The 22,967-nt window shown below is 38.4% G+C and overlaps 4 protein-coding genes across 9 annotated transcripts; 1 reads left to right on the forward strand and 3 right to left on the reverse strand.

Moving 5' to 3' along the window:
- Positions 1-247: 247 nt before the first annotated feature.
- Positions 248-2,642, reverse strand: LOC148179427 (solute carrier family 35 member H1). The gene is made up of 5 exons (XM_088050526.1): positions 2,192-2,642; positions 1,924-2,138; positions 1,461-1,533; positions 986-1,414; positions 248-935 (listed from the first exon to the last, which is right to left on the reverse strand). The coding sequence occupies exons 1-5, from the start codon at positions 2,378-2,380 to the stop codon at positions 651-653; spliced, it is 1,191 nt and encodes a 396-aa protein (XP_087906652.1). The 5' UTR covers positions 2,381-2,642; the 3' UTR covers positions 248-650.
- Positions 2,643-2,987: 345 nt separating this feature from the next.
- On the reverse strand, positions 2,988-4,022 carry LOC148179428 (SOSS complex subunit B homolog). Its single transcript, XM_088029955.1, has one exon. The coding sequence runs from the start codon at positions 3,864-3,866 to the stop codon at positions 3,255-3,257; it is 612 nt and encodes a 203-aa protein (XP_087886081.1). The 5' UTR covers positions 3,867-4,022; the 3' UTR covers positions 2,988-3,254.
- Positions 4,023-4,377: 355 nt separating this feature from the next.
- On the forward strand, positions 4,378-18,819 carry Dhc16F (Dynein heavy chain at 16F). 4 transcript variants are annotated; one of them, XM_088031025.1, is made up of 43 exons: positions 4,378-4,504; positions 4,702-4,786; positions 4,835-4,940; positions 5,005-5,215; positions 5,264-5,648; positions 5,696-5,834; positions 5,878-6,149; positions 6,198-6,364; positions 6,411-6,637; positions 6,685-7,241; positions 7,289-7,417; positions 7,464-7,721; positions 7,769-8,191; positions 8,239-8,385; positions 8,434-8,733; positions 8,782-9,445; positions 9,490-9,751; positions 9,796-9,941; positions 9,986-10,257; positions 10,301-10,513; positions 10,560-10,745; positions 10,794-11,177; positions 11,224-11,447; positions 11,492-11,703; positions 11,749-12,197; positions 12,242-12,721; positions 12,770-12,960; positions 13,010-13,366; positions 13,416-13,581; positions 13,629-13,790; positions 13,837-14,013; positions 14,059-14,255; positions 14,300-15,445; positions 15,493-15,673; positions 15,718-15,897; positions 15,948-16,519; positions 16,564-17,006; positions 17,053-17,253; positions 17,301-17,713; positions 17,765-17,944; positions 17,995-18,087; positions 18,135-18,335; positions 18,381-18,819. In XM_088031025.1, exons 3-43 carry the CDS (start codon positions 4,883-4,885, stop codon positions 18,726-18,728), a joined length of 11,973 nt encoding a protein of 3,990 aa, XP_087887151.1. In that variant the 5' UTR covers positions 4,378-4,504; positions 4,702-4,786; positions 4,835-4,882; the 3' UTR covers positions 18,729-18,819. The 4 variants fall into 4 exon arrangements, with proteins under 4 accessions (XP_087887151.1, XP_087887150.1, XP_087887153.1 ...); XM_088031024.1 differs by having other exon boundaries at positions 8,434-9,445; XM_088031027.1 differs by lacking the exons at positions 4,378-4,504; positions 4,702-4,786; positions 4,835-4,940 and having other exon boundaries at positions 5,085-5,215; positions 5,696-5,840; positions 5,902-6,149; positions 8,434-9,445.
- Positions 18,718-22,902, reverse strand: Strump (WASH complex subunit strump). 3 transcript variants are annotated; one of them, XM_088031030.1, is made up of 11 exons: positions 22,596-22,900; positions 22,445-22,547; positions 22,200-22,391; positions 21,943-22,154; positions 20,479-21,896; positions 20,213-20,433; positions 19,937-20,166; positions 19,439-19,888; positions 19,187-19,392; positions 18,991-19,144; positions 18,718-18,944 (listed from the first exon to the last, which is right to left on the reverse strand). In XM_088031030.1, exons 1-11 carry the CDS (start codon positions 22,715-22,717, stop codon positions 18,791-18,793), a joined length of 3,462 nt encoding a protein of 1,153 aa, XP_087887156.1. In that variant the 5' UTR covers positions 22,718-22,900; the 3' UTR covers positions 18,718-18,790. The 3 variants fall into 3 exon arrangements, with proteins under 3 accessions (XP_087887156.1, XP_087887155.1, XP_087887157.1); XM_088031029.1 differs by having other exon boundaries at positions 18,991-19,392; positions 22,596-22,902; XM_088031031.1 differs by lacking the exons at positions 18,718-18,944; positions 18,991-19,144 and having other exon boundaries at positions 19,204-19,392; positions 19,443-19,888; positions 22,596-22,902.
- Positions 22,903-22,967: the final 65 nt, after the last annotated feature.

Below are 22,967 nucleotides of genomic sequence, written 5' to 3' on the forward strand. Positions count from 1 at the left end.
ATTTGGAATGAATAATCTAATGTAAGACCATGAAAACACACTTGTAGGTTTTATTGCTCGAGTGAAATCCGTTTTTTGTAGTTACGGAGAAAAAGTATCCCGTTTTACACACCTAACTTTTGAAACACTCTTTTTGTCCGTCACTGTTTATAATAATATATGTTTAGAGATTACTAAAAAGCAGACAAAACGTGACTTAAATCCTCATGTGCGTTTACACATAAACGAATGGTAACTAAAAAGCAAATTAACTTGATCAATAAAATATATTTCCTATAATCTTAAGCAAGCAACATATCACAGAAATACGGAACTTCGTGTATTCTGCCCTAACTTAACATTTAAAGCATGTGTGAACGCGTAGAGACTGCTGATTTGGCACTTCTGAGATCAGCACTTTCTACAAAAAAAAACAAATGCGGTTGAATTTTCTAAAATTTCAATTTTTGTTGAGTTTTTATATCAAACGGTAGAAAACATTTGGCGGCATTTAGTTCAAAATAGTAATGTTGTGCAAAACCAACGCTTTAATATCTCTAAAATGTTAAAAGCGAAATAAATGCACTTATGTGGTCCACGCAATTCTATAGTTTAAGTACATTCTACACAGTCAAAAATTCAGTCACAGAGACAGTTGTAAAGTCCCTTAACTACCTATCGCGACTACGCAAAATGTCGAATAATATCTGTGAGTCACTTTTCTCCTCATTTTCACTCGATAAATCAAAATGATCATCGTTGACTATTAACTGCTCGCCCAACTCGCGATGCTCCGTGTGTACTTCATAGGCTTTTGGGGCCATTTTCGACGAGTTCTTCAATTTGTGAAAAACGTGACAAGTGATCCCTGACAAACAAATCAATAATCCTACGACGTTAATAGGAGATAATTGGTCCCCGTTCCATTTTACAGCTAAGACTAGAATAAATACTTCCTGGAAGAGAAAATATTGATTTGTAAATCGACTTTTTAATTTTAATTTACCTTGACGATTCCTGCCACAGACAAGGTCAAGCTGGAAGTGTATGCGACTACCAACACTTCACACACCTCCATAAAGAAAGCGATAAAAGCCCCCAATAAAATTTTGAATACCACATTGAAAACAACAGTCGCCTCCGAGTTTCGGATCAACTGGCAGTTTTTTATAGCAATGGGGCCTTCCATCCATATCGCAAACGGCAAGACGGAGAGAATCATCCACGGCTGCATGTGGAAAATCATGTCGATGGGGCTCCGCATTCCGATTTTTGATTTTTGGAGTAATAATTGAACACACGTCCAACGGATTCCGCTGGACATCGATGCCAGTAGTAGCAAAACGAAACCCAATACATCAAACTGTGTTGTTTTATATGTGAATAATATAAGACCTGCAGTGATCATTCCAACAATGAGAGCAAGACTCCAGGACTAGAAAAATGTTTTTACAAAGGGACGATTTGATAAACCTATTTACCTTTTTCTCAAGTTTAAATAACATTGAAAATCCTAAAATAAAGACTACCGTTGTCGATTTTGTCATTGTGTACCTGAAAAATTAACGGGTTTATTTATAGTTCGTACGGGTCATGGAGAAACACAAGTCACAACCGCAAGACCTGTTGCTTGAGAAAAAAATTAAAGAGACGAATTAAAAAATTCAAAAACAAAAATAGAAAAAGTGTAAAATAAACAGGAAAAGAGAAGTGCAAGAAGCGGGAAGAAGAACAATAAAGTTAGTCGACTAAAGAAAAAAGAAGCAAAAAATAGAACTATTAAAAAAACAGTGTTGTTCATGATCAAGGCCCAATTATAATAATATAAAAATAAATCAAATTTCTGATCTACATTATTTACTGCACTTCTGTTTGCATTTCAAGTTAGCATAAATTCTTGCGATTCTCGCAATTAACACAAAAACAGTTGTAATCTTGACTTACAGAGAAACTTGTATGAGCTCTAATCCCCAGTTTGAAAATCCTATATCAAGACCACTGAAGACACCCATGGGAGCTACTGCAATAAGATAGTCTCTCCATTCCAACATCATTCTTTGCTTGCCTTGTTTTCTTTCAATTATAATCCGAATAAGGGCAGCAAGTAGAAATTTTATAACCATATGAATTAAAACTGTAGTGAGTGGAAAATGAAAACTCTACAAGATTAAGAGAAGATGAAGCATACCAATAAAATAACATTAATAATTACCTGAAAGAGCCATCGTTGGTAAAAAGTTAAACATATGGAAGGCACATAATAAGTTCCAATTAAAACACTTGTAAATAAACTTGACCAAAAACAGGCGTAGTTACAAAATCCGCGTTTTTTCTCCTCAAAATCGACTTCATCTTCACTTTCGACAGCCTCGTACTTTAATTTTTGTCGTTTTCCCAACATTTTGGTTTATGGTAGATTACATGCTGTTATCGCTGGCGAATAATAAATTTAACTTCCTTTTGTTGTTATCACGTCGAACAAAAATAAATTTTCGCATTTTAGATGGACTGATAAAAGAGGAATTAATTAGCAATAAACGTGTTTGCGTTTTCTTCTATTTCCACCTCGTTTTTTTACATTTCAACAAACAAAACAATTCGACACGGCTCAATGTTGACAATGCAATGACAGCTGTCCCTCAGGCTTGTGCATTGACAATCAAATTTTAGGGAGATCATATGAAATTCCCTAAAAGTGTCACAAATTTAAACACAAAACGCGCGAAAGATATAAAAGACACTGAGGAACTTTACTTCACCATTCGTAGTTCAAGAACTAAAAGATACCGCAATATTTAATAAGTGAACCAATATAGAAAACCGTTATACTAATTTTCATAAATAATTACCTTTCTGAATATTGAATATGTATACTAAAAACAAAAACAAAAATTCATTGAGTAAACTTATTTTTAGTTCGTTTTGCTTCAATCCACCCACAGACTTTTTAATAATGTTCACTCATGGAGCGGTAATTTGATTTTTTTTTATAAGGACAACAACAAAAATCTCACTTCACATTTGATTTACAGTTAACGGAAGGTTTAATTTAACGTGTACAATAAATTTACAACAGTACTATCTATTTGAAACAGATTCGTCATTCTTAATTAACTCAAAAGTTGGACAACTAATGCAATAATTTTCAAGTCTTTATGTAATACTTAACACACCAACCAATTTATGTTAATCTAATCAGAATGAATGTGTTAATTCTTTGTACAGAATCTAATATCTATCTATCTATCTACAACACTGATTCTCCATTTAGATATTTAATTGTTTCTGTTATGCCTATTTCTATGCTGGCCTCCTCTGGAGCCCCTTTGTCGTTTCTGGTTGTCTTGAGGCGGCCCATTTCCCCCCGTCCTATTGCTATTGCTTGGTGCTGATTTAATAGGTCCTGTTGTATTATTCATCAAAGTCGCAGAAGTAGTAACAGGTGCTTGTAACTGAGGTCCTATTCTTCCCGCTCCATTATTAGTTCCATTATTCAAGGGAATATTATTCGGGGGGCCACACACAGGCGGTGCTTGCGGGAACACTTGATTAGGTTCACTCATATTAAGCTGTTCGTTAAAAACCATACAAAACTCGCCAATTTTCTGTAAATCGCCCCCTTTCGACGTATACAAAGTAAGACAATTCCTCCAAATCGATAAATAGCCTTTAGTTAAACGCACAATGTCTCCGGGGACCAATAATTGTCCTGCTTCGTCCCAAACACTCGCATTTATACACGCAGTTTGATCCGCCACTTTAAAAGTTCGAACTTCGCGGTTTTCTTTCGTCACAGTGGGGTGGCCGACCTCCAACACGATAAACACTACGGTTATGTTTTTTAAACCAGGACGCATGTCCTTAATTTGGACGTAATTGCTGTCCATATTGTGGAATTTTAACGCGATGCAACGAGAAAATAGACGGGAGGCATTTTTTTGAGGTGAAATGGACAATAAGGGTGGATATTAGCATATGATGCTACCGCCTCGAATCGCCGACGTCAAATGACGTTTTTTCGTGCCGTCAGGTTGGTAAAGCGTGTTGATGCTCGATCGTCGGCAAAGAAGGAATCTACGTACCCACTTAACAGATGCCTATCTAACCGGCAGAGCCCCCAAAACCCACCGAAAATTTGAGACTTATTTTACAAATTTTACATTAATTAAATAAATTTTGATTTACTTCTATTAGCACTGTATCGTTGTGTTCAAAATTCAATTTTTTGGTCTAAAATTAATAGATTCGCCTTCGGTTACTTTTTTTTTAAAGCAGGCATGAGAAACAAAAGGGAGTGTTGCCATATGAATGAAACAATTTTTGTAAATAATAAAATCTGTCTAAAATAAGGGTGAAGTGGACACACATTGCAAAACTTAAAAATGGAGCACTTTCAGCCCTTGAACGTATTCAGCGAGGACAGCAGCACCGAAAGTGCGGGAGATGGTTCGTTTGAAGTGCAGGACCATAATAAAAACACAGCCGAGGAAAAACTCGTTTGCAAGCCAGTTCAAACGGTTCACAGGTATGTCCAAAAACTATAACTAAAATGAAAGCTGAATAAAATAACGATAAAATGAAATTGACTTACTTTTGATTAAGGAAATTTCGACGCGTTATTGCCAAATCGAAGCCAAATAATTGTGTACGTTACCATAGTTACGATAACAATAGTACTCGCTAGCTTGCTTAGTTTCACTATTATCAAATTTTTTTTTTTAGAGATTGCAATGTTATCCCGTTCCACATTCCCCACAAGAAAGTTTTGGAAAAAATCGAATTCAAAAAACAGACACTGGAGCCTCTAGTTGGTATCTTCCTCTTATTGAACAATAATTACAATTTCATTCTTTAGTGTGGATTCAAACAAATCCAAGAAAACTTATTGAGTTACAAACCAAGTATGTCCGAAGAAGTTAATATCAGTTGGTCTTCTGAAGAATCTGTCGCTTCAACAGAAGGTAAAATCGAACGAAAATATCCAAAACTGTCTTAATTTACAATAAAAATGTCTTCACCCACTAGTTTCTAAATTTGGTCCAAGCCTCCATCAAGCTTCATTAACTTCCACGTCAGCCAAAGCCCCTGCACCTGTTTTTCCCCACAAAAAACTGAGGGAAGTCATGGATCAAAAAGAATGGATAAAGAAAATGCGTACGACAACAGACGGGAAGTTTATTTACATGTCTTACACTGTGCCCCCATCATCTGAACATTACTCACCATACGCTCTTAGGTATAAAACTCCCAAAGTAAAAAAACATTTTCTATGGAACTTTTATAGCGTTGTTCCTTTTAACAAAGTCAATCGAAGTAATTTCTACACCATGAGTTCTAAAGGTGTAATGCAATACCTTGGAATGGAAACCATCTTTACCACTTTAGCTATCTGGGAGAGAGAGTATCAAATGTACTGTGAATTAATGCGCTACCGCACATTCTATCGATTCCGATTGTGGAAAGGGTTCACGGTGTGGAGAAAAACCGTAATTCAAAAAAAATTTAGGACAGCCCAAATAAACTTAAATGATAACTTGTTTATTTTAAACGAAGAACTGCGACGGGGGCTTTTGCACATACAAAACATGTGTTACACAATGACGGAGTCATCTTTTGTCGACAGCGAACAAAAAGAAAATTTTTTACTGTTTTATTACATCGAAACTCAGGTAGAAAATTTCATCGTCTTATAGGTTTAACTGAACGAATTTTTAAGATGGAACAACTCGAATCCGTGGCAGTAAAACTAGCCGACTTCAGGGAAGTCGCACGAGACATCGTTTCGAATTGTTGTCTTGGGGCTCTTTTAGCTAAAGGCTTCGTGACCAACGAATTTGCAGTAGAACCCAGCAAAGGTAAATGTCCAAAATTGTTACATTCACTCATAAATACCCGCAGACAAGCAAAAAGGACAAACTAAAGCCCAAGCGAAGAAAACCTCCTACATTGAACAGGCGGCGAAAAAGAAATTCTGTATGCGACTTACCAGCTTCATAATACTTGGCGACTATCTGATGATTAATTTAATGCACAATTTAATAATGCGATCAACTTGTGATCTAAAGGCAGTGTTGCTACAGCATACTCAGTTCATCCCCAGTGAAGAGAAAATCGCAAATGCTGAGCTTACAGAGATTTTAGAAGATCCTCGACCGGAAGATAAACCAGAAGTAATGTTATAATTAAAGAAAAAGTTATCACTCGCTCGAAATTTCTAGCTTCCTCTATTTGTTGTCGACGTGGTTCTGCAGACGAAGCGTATAATACTAGATCCTTCGCTGAGTGTGACTTTGGACATTTTCAAACAAGTCATGAATTTATGGCAAGAACACTGCAACAGAATTAAAACTTTCACCAGTGATGACCTATTTAAAATTTTTACCAAGTGAGGGCCCATTTCTTTAACTTTCTGCGTAACATGAAAGTTTCAGTCCGATCATAAACGGTAAAGAAGAAGCGAGAATTTGTGGCTACGGGCCAACTTTGGACTTCCATTTAAATGACGACCATAAACTCGCCGAACAACGACAATTAGTGATTGAACAACTGGAATATAATTACAAAGTGGCCCATGTGTATATTGGGAGATTCGATTTTGTCCGGGAATTCTACGCTGAAGACATTTTGGTACAAGCCGATCGGATCCGGGAAGAAAAAGGTAAATCATCAATAAACCTTTCACTCATAATCAGTTTCTGAATCCAGAAATCGAGGCGTTTAGACAGTGGTGCAGTCGTTACCACAAAGAAATCGACATTGTTGACGGCGTTATCACCGCGCAAGCTATCGGTTTATTGAACTTGCAGCTCGAACACTTGAAAAACACTGCTAAACCTGAACCTGTACGTCTTCTCAATGATTTGACTAAAATTCTACCGTGGATTGGTAAAAATGACATCGATGAGTTAGTTAAGGCGGCTAGAGACATGGAAACCACTTTGAACTTACAACCGGTCGCAACTCTCGATTATGTGAAATATTTAGAGTATCTTGAAGATGCAAACTCGACACTGAATGACATGGAAAACCAACTGGATTATTGTAAAGAACTGTACGATATAATGGAGGAATTCGAAATTCCGATCCCTGAAGAAGACATGCATAATTATTTAGGTGTTAGCGTAACCATGGCGTCGTTACGAAACCTTGTTGACAAGAAACTTGACGAAATGACGAAGATAATAAAGAACTTCAACGATCAAATGAGTAAAGATATAAGTGCTTTGATTTCCGAGGTCGGTAGTATCAAAGATGAGTGCATGGTAAGTTTCCCACCGAAAATAATTCTTCTCGGCACCATTAATTTCAGCAACCGTGGCTGTACGACATTGATTCAAACATTGGAGAAGTCACTGAGTTCTTAAACGATCTGTACGAGCGGCTCGTGTCGTGTCAAAAGAGAGCGGTAGAGTTTAAAGGATACCAGAAGCAATTCCGGGTAAATAAAACACAGACGATTCCAAATACCCTTTTAATGCTTGCAGTTGGAAGTGACCCGATTCGATATATTGGACGAAGTAATGGCAGATGTTAAACTTCGAATGTTGCTATGGGAAAGCGTCACTTCTTGGAGCAAAACCGTCGATGAGTGGTATACCGGTAATTTCAACGAACTGAATGTGGACGACATGAATCTCTACACCGCGAAAACTGTTAAAAACATTAATCTCCTCGAAAAAGGATTGCCGAAGAACCTTATTGTCCCTAAACTTAAAGACGATGTTGAACTAGTGAAGACAAAGGTAAGCACGATTTTTGTAATCTTTTACTTGAAAAGATTTCTTTCTAGCTTCCGGTGGTGGCGTATCTACGAAATCCCTCCATGCGCCAGCGTCATTGGATGCAAGTGGAGAATATCATTAATTACAAATCCAAACCGGACGAAGTACTAACTTTGGAAATCTTAGAAGGACTGAAAATCTTCTCATTCGCGAACGAGTTACAAGAATTATCCGCGCAAGCGAGTAGCGAAGCCGGTCTAGAGACTATGCTGAAGAAAGTGGAGGAAGCATGGAAAACGCTAGAATTTCAAGTTATGCCGCACAAGGAGAGCAAAGACGTTTTCATACTGGGATCTTTAGAGGAAGTCCAAAGCGTTCTAGACGATAGCACCATTACTATCACCACGATTGCAAGTTCTCGACATGTCGGACCAATTAAAACAAGAGTTGAGGAGTGGGGACGACAATTAGATCTATTTTCCCGAACTCTGGTACTAAAATTTTAAAAGTAATTTATTCATTAAATGTTAATCTTTAGGACGAATGGATAGCGTGTCAGCAAAGTTGGCTCTACTTGGAAGTCATCTTTTCGGCTCCGGACATTCAAAGACAACTCCCAAGTGAATCAAAGCTGTTTATTGTGGTAGATAAGTCTTGGAAGACCATCATGCGACGAACTGCAAAAGTACGTCACGTATAAACACGCTTTGAAAGTTAATTTTTTTGGTTGCAGATTCCTCTCGCACTGGAAGCAACATTATATCCTAACTTGTACGAAGAGTTCAAAAAGAACAACGCTCTTCTTGAACAAATCATGAAGTGTTTGGAGTCTTATTTAGAAGTAAAACGCGTTGCTTTCCCTCGATTTTACTTCCTTTCCAACGACGAACTACTTGAAATTCTTGCGCAAACAAGAAACCCACACGCTGTCCAACCCCATTTGCGCAAATGCTTTGACGCAATTGCAAAATTGGAGTTTGCGGCTAAAGAAGACGAAGTCGGAGTCATTCCAACATCCCAAGCCGAGGACAACGTAAAGATGACAAAGAGTAAATCAGTGCAGCTGAGCAAATCGCTGCAGATGAGTAAATCAGTCGTATTGTTGACCACGAATATTGTTGCCATGATTAGTCCTGAAGGCGAAAGAGTTGTTCTAACAAAAGGGTTGAAAGCTAGAGGAAATGTAGAAGATTGGCTAGGAAAAGTCGAAAGCGCGATGTTCCTCTCGCTAAGACGATTAATGAAGTTGTCTCTTAACGATTATGACGAAAATCCCAGAACAGAGTGGATGCTGAGACACGCAAATCAGATTGTTTTGACCGTTTCACAAGTGAACTGGGCAAGAGGTGTCCATGAAATTTTAGATCATAGTGACGCCGGAAAGAAAATGAGTCAATACGAAAAGCAATGTATTAAAGACTTGAACGATTTAGCAACGCTTATTCGGACCGATTTAGAGCCAGTAACTAGAAAGGTTCTCATTGCCTTAATAACTATAGATGTCCATGCTCGGGATACTGTCCACAATATGGTGGAAAACAAAGTTACGAATAGCGCCAGCTTCGACTGGCTAAAAGTTTTACGGTACTATTGGGACGAACATTTAGATGATTGTGTCACTCGCATGTCTTCCGCTCAGTACATTTACGGTTACGAGTATCTGGGCGCTTCCGGAGTACTAGTAATAACACCGTTGACAGACAGATGCTATCTTTGTTTAATGGGGGCCCTTCAACTCGATTTAGGTTTGTGTTTTCCCTAGTTTTTAATCGTCAAAGATTGTCTTTAGGTGGAGCACCAGCCGGACCAGCCGGCACAGGAAAAACCGAGACCACCAAAGATCTGGCAAAAGCTTTAGCCATTCAATGCGTTGTTTTCAATTGTTCGGAAGGTCTGGATTACAAAATGATGGGACGGTTCTTCTCTGGTCTAGCCCAGTCCGGAGCTTGGAGCTGCTTCGACGAATTTAACAGAATCGATATTGAAGTATTGTCAGTTATCGCTCAACAGATCATAACCATCAGAAATGCTAAAGCTGCAAAACTTACAAGGTAAAAAATACGGCGTATCCAAAAGTACCAACAATTTTCTTCAGGTTCATGTTTGAGGGCCGAGAAATAAAACTTGTTCATAAATGCGCAACGTTCATCACCATGAATCCGGGATATGCCGGAAGAACCGAGCTTCCTGATAATTTAAAAGCACTCTTCAGACCCATTTCGATGATGGTCCCTGATTATGGTAAACGCACAATTGTGTTGCAGGAACCTCACTTATTTTTCCAGCACTCATTGCGGAAGTTATTCTTTACTCCGAAGGTTTCGAATCTTCGAGAGTGCTCTCGCAAAAAATGGTACAAATGTACAAACTTTGTAGCGAGCAACTTTCTCAACAAGATCACTATGATTTCGGTATGCGCGCTGTTAAAAGTGTCTTGGTGATGGCAGGCTCCCTCAAACGAGCCACTCCTGACAGAAATGAAGACGTGGTTTTAATCTGCGCGTTACGTGACAGTAACTTGCCAAAATTTCTGGCCGACGACGCGTTACTATTTCAGGTAAAAACATTTTCTTTATACAGAGTGTTACTTTAGTTCTTAGGGTATACTGGGTGATTTGTTCCCCGGAGTTGCACTCCCAGAACAAGACTACGGTCTATTCCAAGAAAATATCGTTCAAGTCATGTTGGACCAAAAACTTCAACCTGAACCATGTATGATCAAGAAAGTAATTCAACTCTATGAAACGATGATTGTGCGATGGGGTGTTATGCTGGTTGGGCCAACCGGCGGCGGAAAGACAACAATTTTGAATGTAAGCAACGTAAATTATTGAATATGTTGAAAAACAGAAGTTTTAGACTCTAAACAAAGCTTTAACGAAGATGTTTTATGATGGGATCGAAGGGCAGTACTATCGGAACGTGCGTACGTACACCATAAACCCTAAAGCTGTTACCGCTGGTGAGTTATACGGTGAAGTTAACATATTCACTCTTGAATGGCGCGATGGTCTTATGGGAATTATGATGAGGACAGCTGTCCAGGTACGTTAATAGTCATTTAAATTGTAAAAGAAATAACACAAAGTGTAGTTTACGGAGGAAGACCATCAATGGATCATATGCGACGGTCCAGTGGATGCTGTGTGGATCGAAAATCTAAACACTGTTTTAGACGATAATAAAATGCTGTGTTTGGCAAATTCCGAGCGAATCAAATTAACGCCGTATGTTCATATGGTCTTTGAAGTCATGGATTTGGCGCAGGCATCTCCAGCTACTGTTAGCAGATGCGGGATGGTCTACATAGACCCTGGAGAAATCGGATGGTTTCCTTATGCGAAATCATGGGTTGCACGACTTGACAACAATATTTTGAACGAAGAAATGAAGACATTCTTACTGTCTTTATTTGAACACGCCATCGACAAAGCGTTCACTTACATCAGAAAAAACGGCCAATACTCTATCCATCAGGTAAAATTCTTAATTGAGTCGTAAAACTTTTAATTCGCACGTCTAGGTCGACGTAAGCAAAGTAGCAATGACTTGTGCCATCATTGAGAGTTATTTGAGCAGCCCCAACTCCTTGGACAATATCGGAGAAAAAAGCAAAGTTAGGAGTTACATATGCCAAATCTTCCTCTTTTCATATCTTTGGGCCCTCGGTGGCAATCTTACCGAATTGTCGAGAGAAAAATTTGAAGTTCATGCAAGAGAGCAGTTCGAAGAGCACCCTGATGCAAGGTACTTTTTATTTTCACCTTTTTATGAAGTAAAATTTACTTTAGATTACCCCCTGGCGTGGATTTCTTTGGAGTGTACATGAGCACAAGCGAGCATCGCTATGAACCTTGGGCCAAAATTCTACCGACATTCAAATACGACAGTGACGTTCCGTTCTTCGAAATGTTAGTACCAACCACTGATACCGTTCGATTTGGGTTTGTCATGGAGAAACTCATATCTGTAAATTACCCGGTGCTTTTTGTGGGTGACACGGGTAAGAATGAGTGCGTTATTACTCAAAGTTTGACTATTTTAATAGGTGTCGGTAAATCCGTCGTCGCTAAAGACGTCCTCAATCAAATGTCAAAGACCGATCTCTACGTTCCTGCAACTATTAACTTTTCAGCTCAAACTAGCAGCTTCAGAACACAAGAGATTCTCGAAATAAAATTGGAAAAGAAAAAGAAAACCTTGTTGGGGGCTCCTATGGGCAAAAAAGTCATCCTTTTCGTCGATGATGTTAACATGCCAAAATTGGAAACGTACGGTGCTCAACCACCGATTGAACTCCTAAGACAATTTTTAGCTTACGGTGGTCTCTACGACCGAGAAAAACTCTTCTGGAAGGACATAAGAGACGTCATCATTACTGCAGCTTGTGCTCCACCTGGTGGTGGAAGAAATCCGTTAACACCAAGATTCGTACGTTATTTTGGCATGTTATTATTTCCTCCACCAAGTGAAACTGCTTTAAAAACCATCTTTAAGGTACTCGAGTAAAAATGTTAACAGTTTATGAATTTTAATTGTAGGCAATCTTGAAAGGCTTCTTTTTCGATTTTTCGAACCAGATTAGAGACTTGGCTGATTATATGGTAGGAGCTGCCGTGGAAATATACGTGCGGATAGAAACAGATTTACTACCAACTCCTGCGAAGAGTCATTACGTGTTTAATCTTCGCGACTTGTCCAAATGCGTCCAAGGGGTCTTACAAGCTGATTCGGGTACTATGAGAGAAGAATCTGCAATGTTGCGACTGTTCTACCACGAATGTTTACGGGTGTTCCACGACCGATTGATTAATATTGAAGACAAATCTTACTTTTACTTCTTAATGAGAGAAATTTGTGGAAGAAATTTCGGCACTGCTGTTCTGGCACTTCCTGATACTCCCGTTATTACTCATCCCCCGGTACTTCTGTTTGGGGACTTTATGCAGTTTGGAGGGAACAAAGAAGATAGAATTTACGAAGAAATCAAAAATATTGACAAAGTGAAGAGCATTTTACAGGTATATAAATAAGAGACTCTTGAAACTTGAGTTAATTTTTAAATTTAGGACTACTTGGAGGATTACAACCTGATGGAATCTAAAGACATGCGTTTAATCTTTTTCATGAACGCCATAGAACATTGCGTTCGTATTGCTAGAATTCTTCGATCGGAACGCGGAAACGCTCTTCTCGTTGGTGTGGGAGGAATGGGAAAACAGAGTTTAACCAGACTAGCGTCGCATTTAAATGCCTACAAGTTGGTGTTGTTACACATAATTAAAAACATTCTAATTCGATGATTTTAGGTGTTTCCAAATCGAACTAACTCGCAACTACGACCGCAGTTCCTTCTTTGAAGATCTGCGAAAAATGTATTTCAACGCCGGCGCTAACAACGCTCATTCAGTGTTTTTATTCACGGACACCCAAATCGTCCAGGAAGACTTCCTAGAGGATATCAACAACATTTTGAATTCGGGAGAAGTTCCGAATCTTTTTGAATCAGACGAGTATGAAAAAGTGATCATCGCCGTGAGGGATCCTGCAAAAGCTGCAGGAATCAATCCCACCAACAGAGATGGCATCTATGATTATTTTATAGGTCGAGTTCGCAACAAGTTGCATTTGGTATTATGCATGAGTCCAGTGGGTGATGCGTTTAGGTACAGCACTGTTTAGTCTTATCCAAATTTAAGTCGAAATGTTTTGTAGGCGAAGGTGCCGCATGTTTCCTTCTTTAGTAAATTGTTGCACCATCGACTGGTTCGAAAAGTGGCCGCACGAAGCCCTTCTGTCTGTTTCTTTAGATGCGCTACAACAATTAGGCGACCAAGAAGTTTGTAACAATCTATCGACGATTTGTGTGACTGTTCATGAAGTAATCCTTCCAAGCATTTATTGATAGTTTCTAATTGTGATTTTTAGAGTGTTGAAGAAATGACGCGACGATTTTACTTGGAGATGCATCGTCACTATTACACCACTCCCAGTAGCTACTTAGAGTTATTAAAATTGTACAAGAAAATGTTAGAAACCAAGAAAGAGCAAGTACAGTTGAAGCGAGCTCGAATTTCAAATGGATTGAAGGTACGACTTGGTAATCATACTCAAATGAAGTGCATTCGTTTTGTAGAAACTGTACGAAACTAATGATGTCATCCAGTCGATGAAAGACACGTTAGTGGCTCTTGAGCCTGTGCTGGCCGAAAAGTCAGTGGCGGTAGACGAACTGATGACAAATTTAACAAAAGAACAAAAACAAGCGGACAAAGTGCGAGCTGTGGTAAAACAGGATGAAGAAGTCGCAAAGGTATTTAAGTGATTCTTTTTAAATAGAGCTCAGTGGTGATTTCAGGTAAAAGCGGATGACACGCAAGCTTTAGCGGATGATGCTCAAAAAGACTTGGACACTGCTTTACCTGCATTGGAAGCAGCAACCAAAGCTTTGGAGAGCTTAAATAAAAACGATATCAATGAAGTGAAAGTCTTCCAGAAACCTCCTAAATTAGTGCAGTTTGTTATGGAATCGATAAATCTTCTTTTGGGAGCAAAGTATGTGTCTTTCTCAAATCATAGTTGTACCATAGAGTTTTCAGAACTGATTGGCCCACGGCTAAAATCGTTCTCGGCGACGTCAACTTCCTCAAAAAACTTCAAGAGTATGACAAGAATCACATCCCGGAAGTTACACTACGAAAACTGAGAACGTACGTCGATCATCCTGACTTTGTCCCCGATAAAGTTGGGAGAGTCTCCAAAGCATGCAGAAGTATGTGTATGTGGGTGAGAGCCATCGATACCTACGCCAAAGTCTTTAAAATTGTTGAACCGAAGAGAAAACGACTCGAACAAGCCGAAAAAGAATTGAACCAAGTAATGGGACTTTTAAGAGAAAAGCAGCGTCAACTCGCTGAAGTTGAAGCAATGATCGCCGCTCTTGAAGCCAAATTCAACAAAACCATGAGCGAGAAAGAAGCATTGGAAAACGAAATGGAACTCACTTCTAACAGACTGAATCGTGCCGGTCGTCTAAATGTCGCGTTAGGTGACGAACAAGTTAGATGGGAAAATTCAGTGAAAGAGTATGGCGTTGAATTAAACAATTTATTGGGAGATGTTCTCGTAGCAGCAGCCGGTGTTGCTTATCTAGGGGCTTTCACCAATTTATATCGCATTGAATTGATGAAAATGTGGATTGATAAATGTAAAGAATACAACATTCCAGCCTCTGAATCGTTTAGTTTGATCAAAGTGTTAGCCGATCCGTACGACATTCGCATGTGGAACACTTATGGTCTTCCCAGAGACATAGTCAGTACGGAAAATGCGATTTTAGTAACACAAGCCAGCAGATGGGCCCTCATGATCGATCCTCAGGAGCAAGCAAACAACTGGATCCGTCAAATGGAAAGTCAAAATGACCTCAAAGTTGTAAAATTGACTGATGCTAATTTTTTGCGAATTCTTGAAAATGGGATTCGAATCGGAAAACCAGTGCTGTTGGAAGAAGTTGGAGAAACTTTGGATCCAACTCTAGCGCCTGTTCTTATGAAGCGCACTTTTATGCAAAGTGGAAGGCTTTTGATCCGTTTGGGCGACTCAGACGTTGAATATGATCCAAATTTTAAATTTTATGTGACCACAAAGTTGGCAAATCCACACTATCTCCCAGAAATTTGCATACAAGTCACAATTGTGAATTTCACAGTGACAATGTCAGGACTTGAAGACCAACTCTTAGCGTAAATATTCCACAGTTTTCACTGAAGGCTTCATTATCTTGTTACAGAGACGTCGTCCGATTAGAACGACCAGAATTGGAATCACTACGAACTGAACTTATTATAAAAATCAACAGTGATAAAACCCAACTGCAAATGATCGAAGATAAAATTCTCAAGTTGTTGTACCAGTCCGAAGGAAACATTCTGGACGATGAAGAACTGATTGAAACTCTGAATGAGAGCAAGGTAAGAGGCAGCAGTAAAACCACTTCAATAAAAAAATCTTTCAGGAAACTTCAGCTGTGATTGCTGCCAGACTTATAGAAACCGAAGCCACGGAAAGCAAAATTTCCGAAGCGCGCGAGAAATACAGAATCGTCGCAATCAGAGGATCGGTTCTGTATTTTGTCATCGCGCAACTGGCGGAAATAGATCCGATGTATCAATACTCGTTACGTTATTTCAAACAAGTGAGTACAAACTTAGAAAGAGCATCACATTGTATGTACTTCTTTTTCAGATATTTAACAGTGTCATTGAAACAAGCGAGAAGAGCATTGACTTGGGTACCCGACTGGAAACTCTTCTGAGAGAAATTACATTGTTCGTGTACACAAATGTGTCGAGGGGGCTTTTTGAAAGACACAAGCTAGTGTTCAGTTTCATGTTGTGCGTCGCAATCTTCCAAGATAAGGGTGAGATTTCTGATACGCAATGGAATTTCTTACTGAGAGGACCCGTTGGCGCCAAAATGGAACTACCACCTAAACCTGAATCTCACTTAATCACGGATGCCGTCTGGTTATCCACAAATTATCTGTCTTCCATGAACGATGACTTCAAAGAGTTACCAGAAGATATAACGAAAACGATCACCATTTCTATTTCCAATTTCCATCAGACGATAGTAATGGTGCCCGGCACAACTGAGAAAAGTAATGTTAACTGGGACACTAGACTAAAAGACTTCGACAAGCTCCTTCTTGTAAAAACTCTAAAAGAAGAGAAGTTAGTCTTCGCAATAACAGAGTTTGTTAAAATTAAACTAGGGCAACCTTTCATCGAGAGTCCACAAATCTCCCTACAAGTTCTGTAAGTTTCTCGATATTAGAACGACCAAAATTATTTTCTGGCAGATTCCAGGATACTTCAAACGTGACTCCTTTGGTTTTCATTCTAAGCACAGGTTCAGATCCTTTTGGATCATTCCAAAGATTTGCGGACGAAATGGGATATAGAGAACGAATAAAGTCGATTTCGTTAGGACAAGGGCAAGGCCCCGTCGCCGAAAAAATAATCGAGCAAGGATTAGAATGTGGCGATTGGGTGTTTCTCCAAAATTGTCATTTGGCGACTTCCTGGATGTTACCCATGGAGCGACTGGTGTTGAAAATTGCTGAACAGCCCGCGAAAGTTCACAAAGAGTTTCGTTTATACATGAGTTCCATGCCTTCGAAGGCTTTTCCAGTGTCAGTTCTGCAAAATTCCGTCAAAGTGACGAATGAACCGCCAAAGGGAATAAGAGCGAACATTAAAAGAGCCTTCACTGACATGACTCACGAGTTTTTTGAAGACCAACGTGAGTATTTTCAAATTCTAAATACAAAAGTTAATAAAAGTGGCAGCTTTGAATCAAGAATGGAAAGCTATGCTTTTCGGAACGTGCATGTTCCACGCGGTAATTCAAGAACGCAAGAAGTTTGGACCTCTTGGGTGGAACATCGTGTATGAATTTAACGACAGCGATAGAGAATTTGCGTTTAATACGTTGAATATGTTCTGTGCCTCAGCGACAATTCCGTGGGACGCATTGGAATATCTCACAGGTAAAAATTTAAACTCGTCGATAAATTATCATTTGAAAAATTTCCAGGAGAAATTACTTATGGTGGCAGAGTCACCGATTACTGGGATTTACGGTGTTTGAAGACCATTCTCAAAATATTCTTCTCTCCACAAATAATGAAACCGGGCTATAAATATTCGCCGAGTGGTATTTACTACTGTCCTGAATTTTCTAAACTTGAAGAATATCAGGCTTTTATTGATAATCTACCGATATTAGAAGAACCTGAAATTTTCGGAATGCACGAAAATGCGAACATCGCCTATCAAGTTAAGGAAACACAGACAATTCTGTATACAATCATGGAGAGTCAACCGCAGAAATCTGGCGGTGCTGAAGGAAAACAGACTGATGATATCGTTTTTGATTTAGCAACTTTAGTAACGGAGTCTTTTGCGACTAAAATTTCAACAGATGACATCAACAGTTACCTAATGAGAGTAAGGGACATTATTGATACTTTTTCAGTTTATTGAATTTTTTATTTTTAGAGAGACGACAAAGGGCGGTTACCATCACTGACAACAGTTTTACTGCAAGAAGTGGACCGCTACAATATCCTACTAAAATTGATTCATTCCTCAATGGATAACTTGAAGAAGGCGATCAAAGGGTTGGTAGTGATGTCGGAGGCGTTGGAAGAAGTTTATGTAGCCTTTACAAATAACCAAGTAAGCTTCCAAGATTAATAATCTTTCGAATTAACTGAGCTTAAATTTAGGTGCCAAAAATGTGGTCCAAGAAAAGTTACAACTCTTTAAAAAGTCTAGGAAGTTGGATTCGCGATCTCGTTCTTCGCTTAGACTTCATCAAAGTAGGAATACAACACTTTAAAACGCGAAAATGAACGTTTCTTTTCAGATTTGGGTGAGGTACGGTCCTCCTGCATCTTACTGGATTTCTGGATTCTACTTTCCTCAAGGCTTTTTAACCGGAACGTTACAAACCCACGCCCGGAAATATAATTTGCCAATTGACGAATTGAAATTCGATTTTGACATACAAAAAGTTATCATCCAGCAAGAAGATGTGAAAAAAGTCCACGACGAATTGGAGCATGAAGTAATTAATGTGATCCAAAATCGTTATTTCATTTTGATCTTTTAGGAAATGAGCGTGTATCAAGGGCTACAGCACGCAGAAGACGGTGCTATAATCCATGGACTGTTTCTAGACGCTGGGCGCTGGGAAATGAAAACTCAGAAATTAGTTGATGCAAAGCCAGGCGAAATAAATCCTCTTTTACCGGCAATTTGGATGTTACCAAAAACAAAAATGCCGGTTAATGATAAGAGATACATTGCGCCGTTGTACAAAACTTCGATAAGAGCAGGAGTGTTATCAACAACAGGTCATAGTACTAATTTTGTCATAGCCGTGTTGATGCCAACGGACAAAAGTCAGAGTTATTGGATCTTGAAGGGTACAGCGTTGCTTACTCAAATTACTGATTAACTTTTATTAATAAGAAAATGTACAAATAGTTTATTTAAAATAGTCTTTGATATCCGAAATTCTTAGATTGATGATGTTAGCGTTTGCTGTAGATAATAAATCTCATCTGGAATGCTTTCTTTAAGATATTTCCTCGACGATTGCGAATAGTTTGTGTATGTTTCGAGAAAATTCATGGCCACAGACACTTCCATCGGTAGTTCTGTGACTTTCGAACTAAAAAAAACTTGACATTGAACAGTTCAATGACTGCGAAACTTACCTAATATTGAAACGTGTAAGTTGGATTATGTAATTCGACATCAATGTGATAAACTTTTGGTTTAATCTATGATGGAACTGTTTAATAATAGTGTGCACAGAGACGGCAAATGAGGTGCCGTCGATCTGATCAGCATTCCTCTTATTTATATTTCCTGGAAAAACTATTATCGAAGTCAAAAGTGTAAAAAACTTACCTAATTGCCGCAGTAAAAAAAGTTTATTCAAATGTGCAATAACAAACATAAAAAGAGTAACAGCGTGGTTTTCCTCAAATTTCGACGTAATGTATATTTTATTGAACGGATTGTTCAGGCCGGAATAGTCAAAATAGTGAGACAAAGATGACATGATTTCTTCATTTGGGGTGTGCTTTCCACTCGTGACATCGAGTAATAAAGCCCTGAATACAGTCGAAAATATTTAACACCTTAAAAAAATTGTCTTACTTGCTTAGCGACCTCAGTGAGGACTCCAAATTCTTCGCGTTAAACTTACAGGACTTGTTCAAATGGAACGCTATCAAGTTTCTCATCAACTGCAATTGACCCACTAGCAAAGTATACTCAAGGAATTCACTCCAAATTTTCGTACTTCTGTTAACACAGTTCTGATAAAATTTGATGGGATTTGAAACAGTTTCGGCGGTATTAATTTCCTTTTGTATACTGGACAAGACGTTATGCCACGCGCTAGACTTCGCAGTCTTGTTACTGTCCAAAATCCCAGAAAGTTTCTGCAGCTTTGATATGATCATGAATGAAAACAGTCGGTCTAGTCCAACTAATCCGGAAATTTCTATAGCTGAAGCTACCAGTGCTATCGTTTCTTTGTTTAAGATGGGTTTGTGTGTCTTGAGGTCGTACCAAGATGACGTTTGGTCGAGGTAAACGGATTGTCTACATGGGTTTAATTTAGAAGAAATAAAATGTTAAGATTAGAATTACCTGGAGTCTGTTAAGCGAATTATTTCCCGTGCTAACCGACCGATGAAGTTTTCGCTTATGTTGTCTGTGGAGGGATATAAAGGAATAGGGACGTACCGGCTCTGATAGGTACTTTCCCAGGCGTGAACTTTGTTACGCAAAAATCCGTTGCACTCTTGTTCCACGTTGTAATTGATGATTCTCGTTACTTCTTCTTGCCAGATTTTCAAACCATTCAAGTTAATATAGTCCTAGATCCAAAATTTAAAGAATGAAAAAGTACAAGATTATCATTACTTGAATATATTCAAACGACCGTTTATATCCGTCCATAATGTGGCCCAATGCCACCAATCGTTGTTCCAATTCATCTGTTTTAGATTTCTGATTAAAAATAAGTCCTGAATGTAACGCTTTTGAGATGTATTGCACAAGTTCTTTCCGAATTCCATCCTCCAGGAGTTTCTTCGGGTCCAAACAAATTACACCAACCAGAGTGCTTTTCATCATTCTCATACCTAAAGACGAAACAGTAAATCAAATTTGACAAAAAAAAAACGAACCTTGGCTAAAAACTGAAATTGAGTGAGTGAGTTCTGCAAACTCAAACCGTTGATTCAACTGCGCATAATCCTTGAGTTTGTCTTTATCAAGTCGAGTTGGGAGTTCCTTCAAAATCGAAGTCTGGATTTCTATAATTCTCGCCATTTTCTCAAACATCATCTTCGGAATGATCTGCAGGACTTTTCTAACATAAATCTCAAGCTCGCTGCTGTAATACTGTGACACTGAAATTAGATCTTCGCTGTGCGCTTGATTGATCCGCAATAATGGTACTTCCAAAGCCGAGGACAACTTTAGAAAAATAGCCCTCAGTTTAATTACCAATGTGGGCTCTCTTTTAATCCCCAATTGCATGATCGGCGTAAAAGAATCAATCAATTCCCATGCAAAACTCAAGTCGCCAATAATTTGCAAAGTGATCAATATGTCTTCTTTGATATTCATATTTCTAATCATTTGATGGAGAGATTTTCGAGTTTCTGACAAAAACTGGATGATTTGCATGTTCGATTCGAGCTGATGGAACTCCTGAACCTCCTCCAAAGCCTGAATTAACTGTGCTATCTTCCTAGCAGACGCCGCATCGTCTTGGTTTAAACTCTCGACTTGTTTAGAGATTTCCAGAAACCATTTTTGCAAGTTTTCATTTTTGGGGATACGAGTCAAAGGTTTAGTACCACTGAAAACTTCCGAAAGTTCAACCAAACTCTTGAAACTATCATCTTTCAAATCTTTCCACTGGTTGTCTTTGTCGGTCAAAAGGTCTTTGTAGATATCACGGGTGATTAGCTCTAGTTGAGCGGTGTTAAGTAAAAGTTTAAACAATTGGACTTGTTCTAATTTAGACTCGGAGACAACTAGCTCTCGGAGTTGTCTCAATTTTTTGTTTTTTTCAGCTTTCCCGGGCTTCATTATGGTGTGAAGCATCAACCAGCGGATTATGAAGTTGCAGTCTCTAAGAAGATTTATTATGTTATTCACGTCTTTTAGCAAGTTATCTTTAGTTATGTTGCCTTCTTTCAGTTTGAGATTTGTGGCTTTCAGCAAGGGTGCGACGCCGTTACCGTAACTGCTTGCATAGCCTTTAATATTTACAAGCTCTAAAGTATTGTTAAGGGCTAGTTTTGCCGCCCTGAAAGCTTCCCAAGTCTCAGCTAAGTTCACGATAAAACCCATGTAAACTGATATCACCCAATTATCAGGAAAATACTTATCCACGATCTCGCGCATAATTGCAGTTTGCGAGTGAAGAATATTTGAAGAAAAAAACAAGCACACGTATAACATTGAAGCTTGATGAGCCAAAGCAGTACTTCTATGTTTAGGAAGTGGATATACAGTTAACTGTCCATAAATATCATCTGAACGTAAATGTCCAAGGACAATGTCCACGTAAGTGGATTTTATAGGAACCCGTCTAAAACAAAAAAATAATTCGTGTTGGCTCCTAATTAATAAATTACCGAAAGTAATCTTCAGGATAGTTCGTGGGTTTTTTTGGCGTGTTGTAACCAGTGTCACGTAATAATTTACAGACTTCGTCGATTTGACTTTGAGTATCACTTCTTTGCGGTGTGTAACGATAGTAAGAAACTAAAAGTCGTTCACGAACAGGGCCATCAATGTAAGCGTCAATAATTAACAGCATGAGACCATATAAATATAAAGCCTCACACTAAAAAATTAAATAAGGAGAAGGAATCAAAAGCTTATTCATTACCAGTAATTGTTTGCCTTCAATATCTGCAAATATAGTTTCTAGAGATTGATGAATGTACAATCCCTCTTCTAGTTCATCAAGAAAATGGTTCAGGTCAGTAATATAAGTGTGGATACTCTCAAAAGTTAAATAAAATCTGTTGATCATTTCTATGTGATTGTCCCTAAATTCTTCATCCAAATCTTGTAATTGCTAAGAAAGCACAATTAAGACTAAATCATGCTAAGAGTAGTTGTGATTCTTACCTCTGAAGTTTCAATTTTATAATTCTGTGCTTCTTCAATTTTAAAATAGCCAAAATCCAAAATAATTTCTCCATATTTCTGAACATCTTCCTTAGTTGATAACCTACATGGAAAAAATGTTTAAGTCTTCACTATTAAAATAAAAATAAACCTGTAAGTCTGTGGAATGTAGTCTTTCAGGCGGAGAAGTTCCGCAATAATTGCGTTTCCTCTGGATACCAACTGCAGGATTCTTTGCCCACAATTGTTATTTTCCGCCAGAAAATCCGGCATTTTGACCTCTAAAAATAAAAAGCCAAAGAAACAATTATAAACACGTCTTTATTTAAACATTTTTACAAAAACATAACCACAATAGAATATTTTGACAATCATATGGTGTTTGACAGGAAAGTGACGTCTAGTTGACATTTCCGTCAAATCCTGAGTGCGTTCCTCGACAAAAATAAACTTTTCGGAAATAGATACTCTTTGAATTTGCGAATTTATGAGCCTAACAGTTATCTTAAAGAGTTAGTTTCAA

Source organism: Gnatocerus cornutus, chromosome 2 (genome assembly GCF_029298725.1).
Source record: "Gnatocerus cornutus isolate USDA-ARS CGAHR chromosome 2, icGnaCorn1.1, whole genome shotgun sequence".
Classification (NCBI taxonomy): Eukaryota; Metazoa; Arthropoda; class Insecta; order Coleoptera; family Tenebrionidae; genus Gnatocerus; species Gnatocerus cornutus.

Coding starts and splice junctions, on each gene's coding strand:
- LOC148179427 (XM_088050526.1), bottom strand. CDS start 2,380: ATGTTGGGAAAACGACAAAAATTAAAGTACGAGGCTGTCGAAAGTGAA. Junction 2,139..2,191: donor ACCAACGATGGCTCTTTCAG/GTAATTATTAAT, acceptor TTAATCTTGTAG/AGTTTTCATTTTCCACTCAC. Junction 1,415..1,460: donor TATTTAAACTTGAGAAAAAG/GTAAATAGGTTT, acceptor ACATTTTTCTAG/TCCTGGAGTCTTGCTCTCAT.
- Strump (XM_088031029.1), bottom strand. CDS start 22,717: ATGCCGGATTTTCTGGCGGAAAATAACAATTGTGGGCAAAGAATCCTG. Junction 20,434..20,478: donor AATTTCAGTTTTTAGCCAAG/GTTCGTTTTTTT, acceptor TTTCGTCTTTAG/GTATGAGAATGATGAAAAGC. Junction 19,889..19,936: donor ATTCGCTTAACAGACTCCAG/GTAATTCTAATC, acceptor AAACCCATGTAG/ACAATCCGTTTACCTCGACC.
- LOC148179428 (XM_088029955.1), bottom strand. CDS start 3,866: ATGGACAGCAATTACGTCCAAATTAAGGACATGCGTCCTGGTTTAAAA.
- Dhc16F (XM_088031024.1), top strand. CDS start 4,883: ATGTCCGAAGAAGTTAATATCAGTTGGTCTTCTGAAGAATCTGTCGCT. Junction 13,367..13,415: donor CCAGTGGGTGATGCGTTTAG/GTACAGCACTGT, acceptor AATGTTTTGTAG/GCGAAGGTGCCGCATGTTTC. Junction 13,791..13,836: donor GAATTTCAAATGGATTGAAG/GTACGACTTGGT, acceptor TTCGTTTTGTAG/AAACTGTACGAAACTAATGA.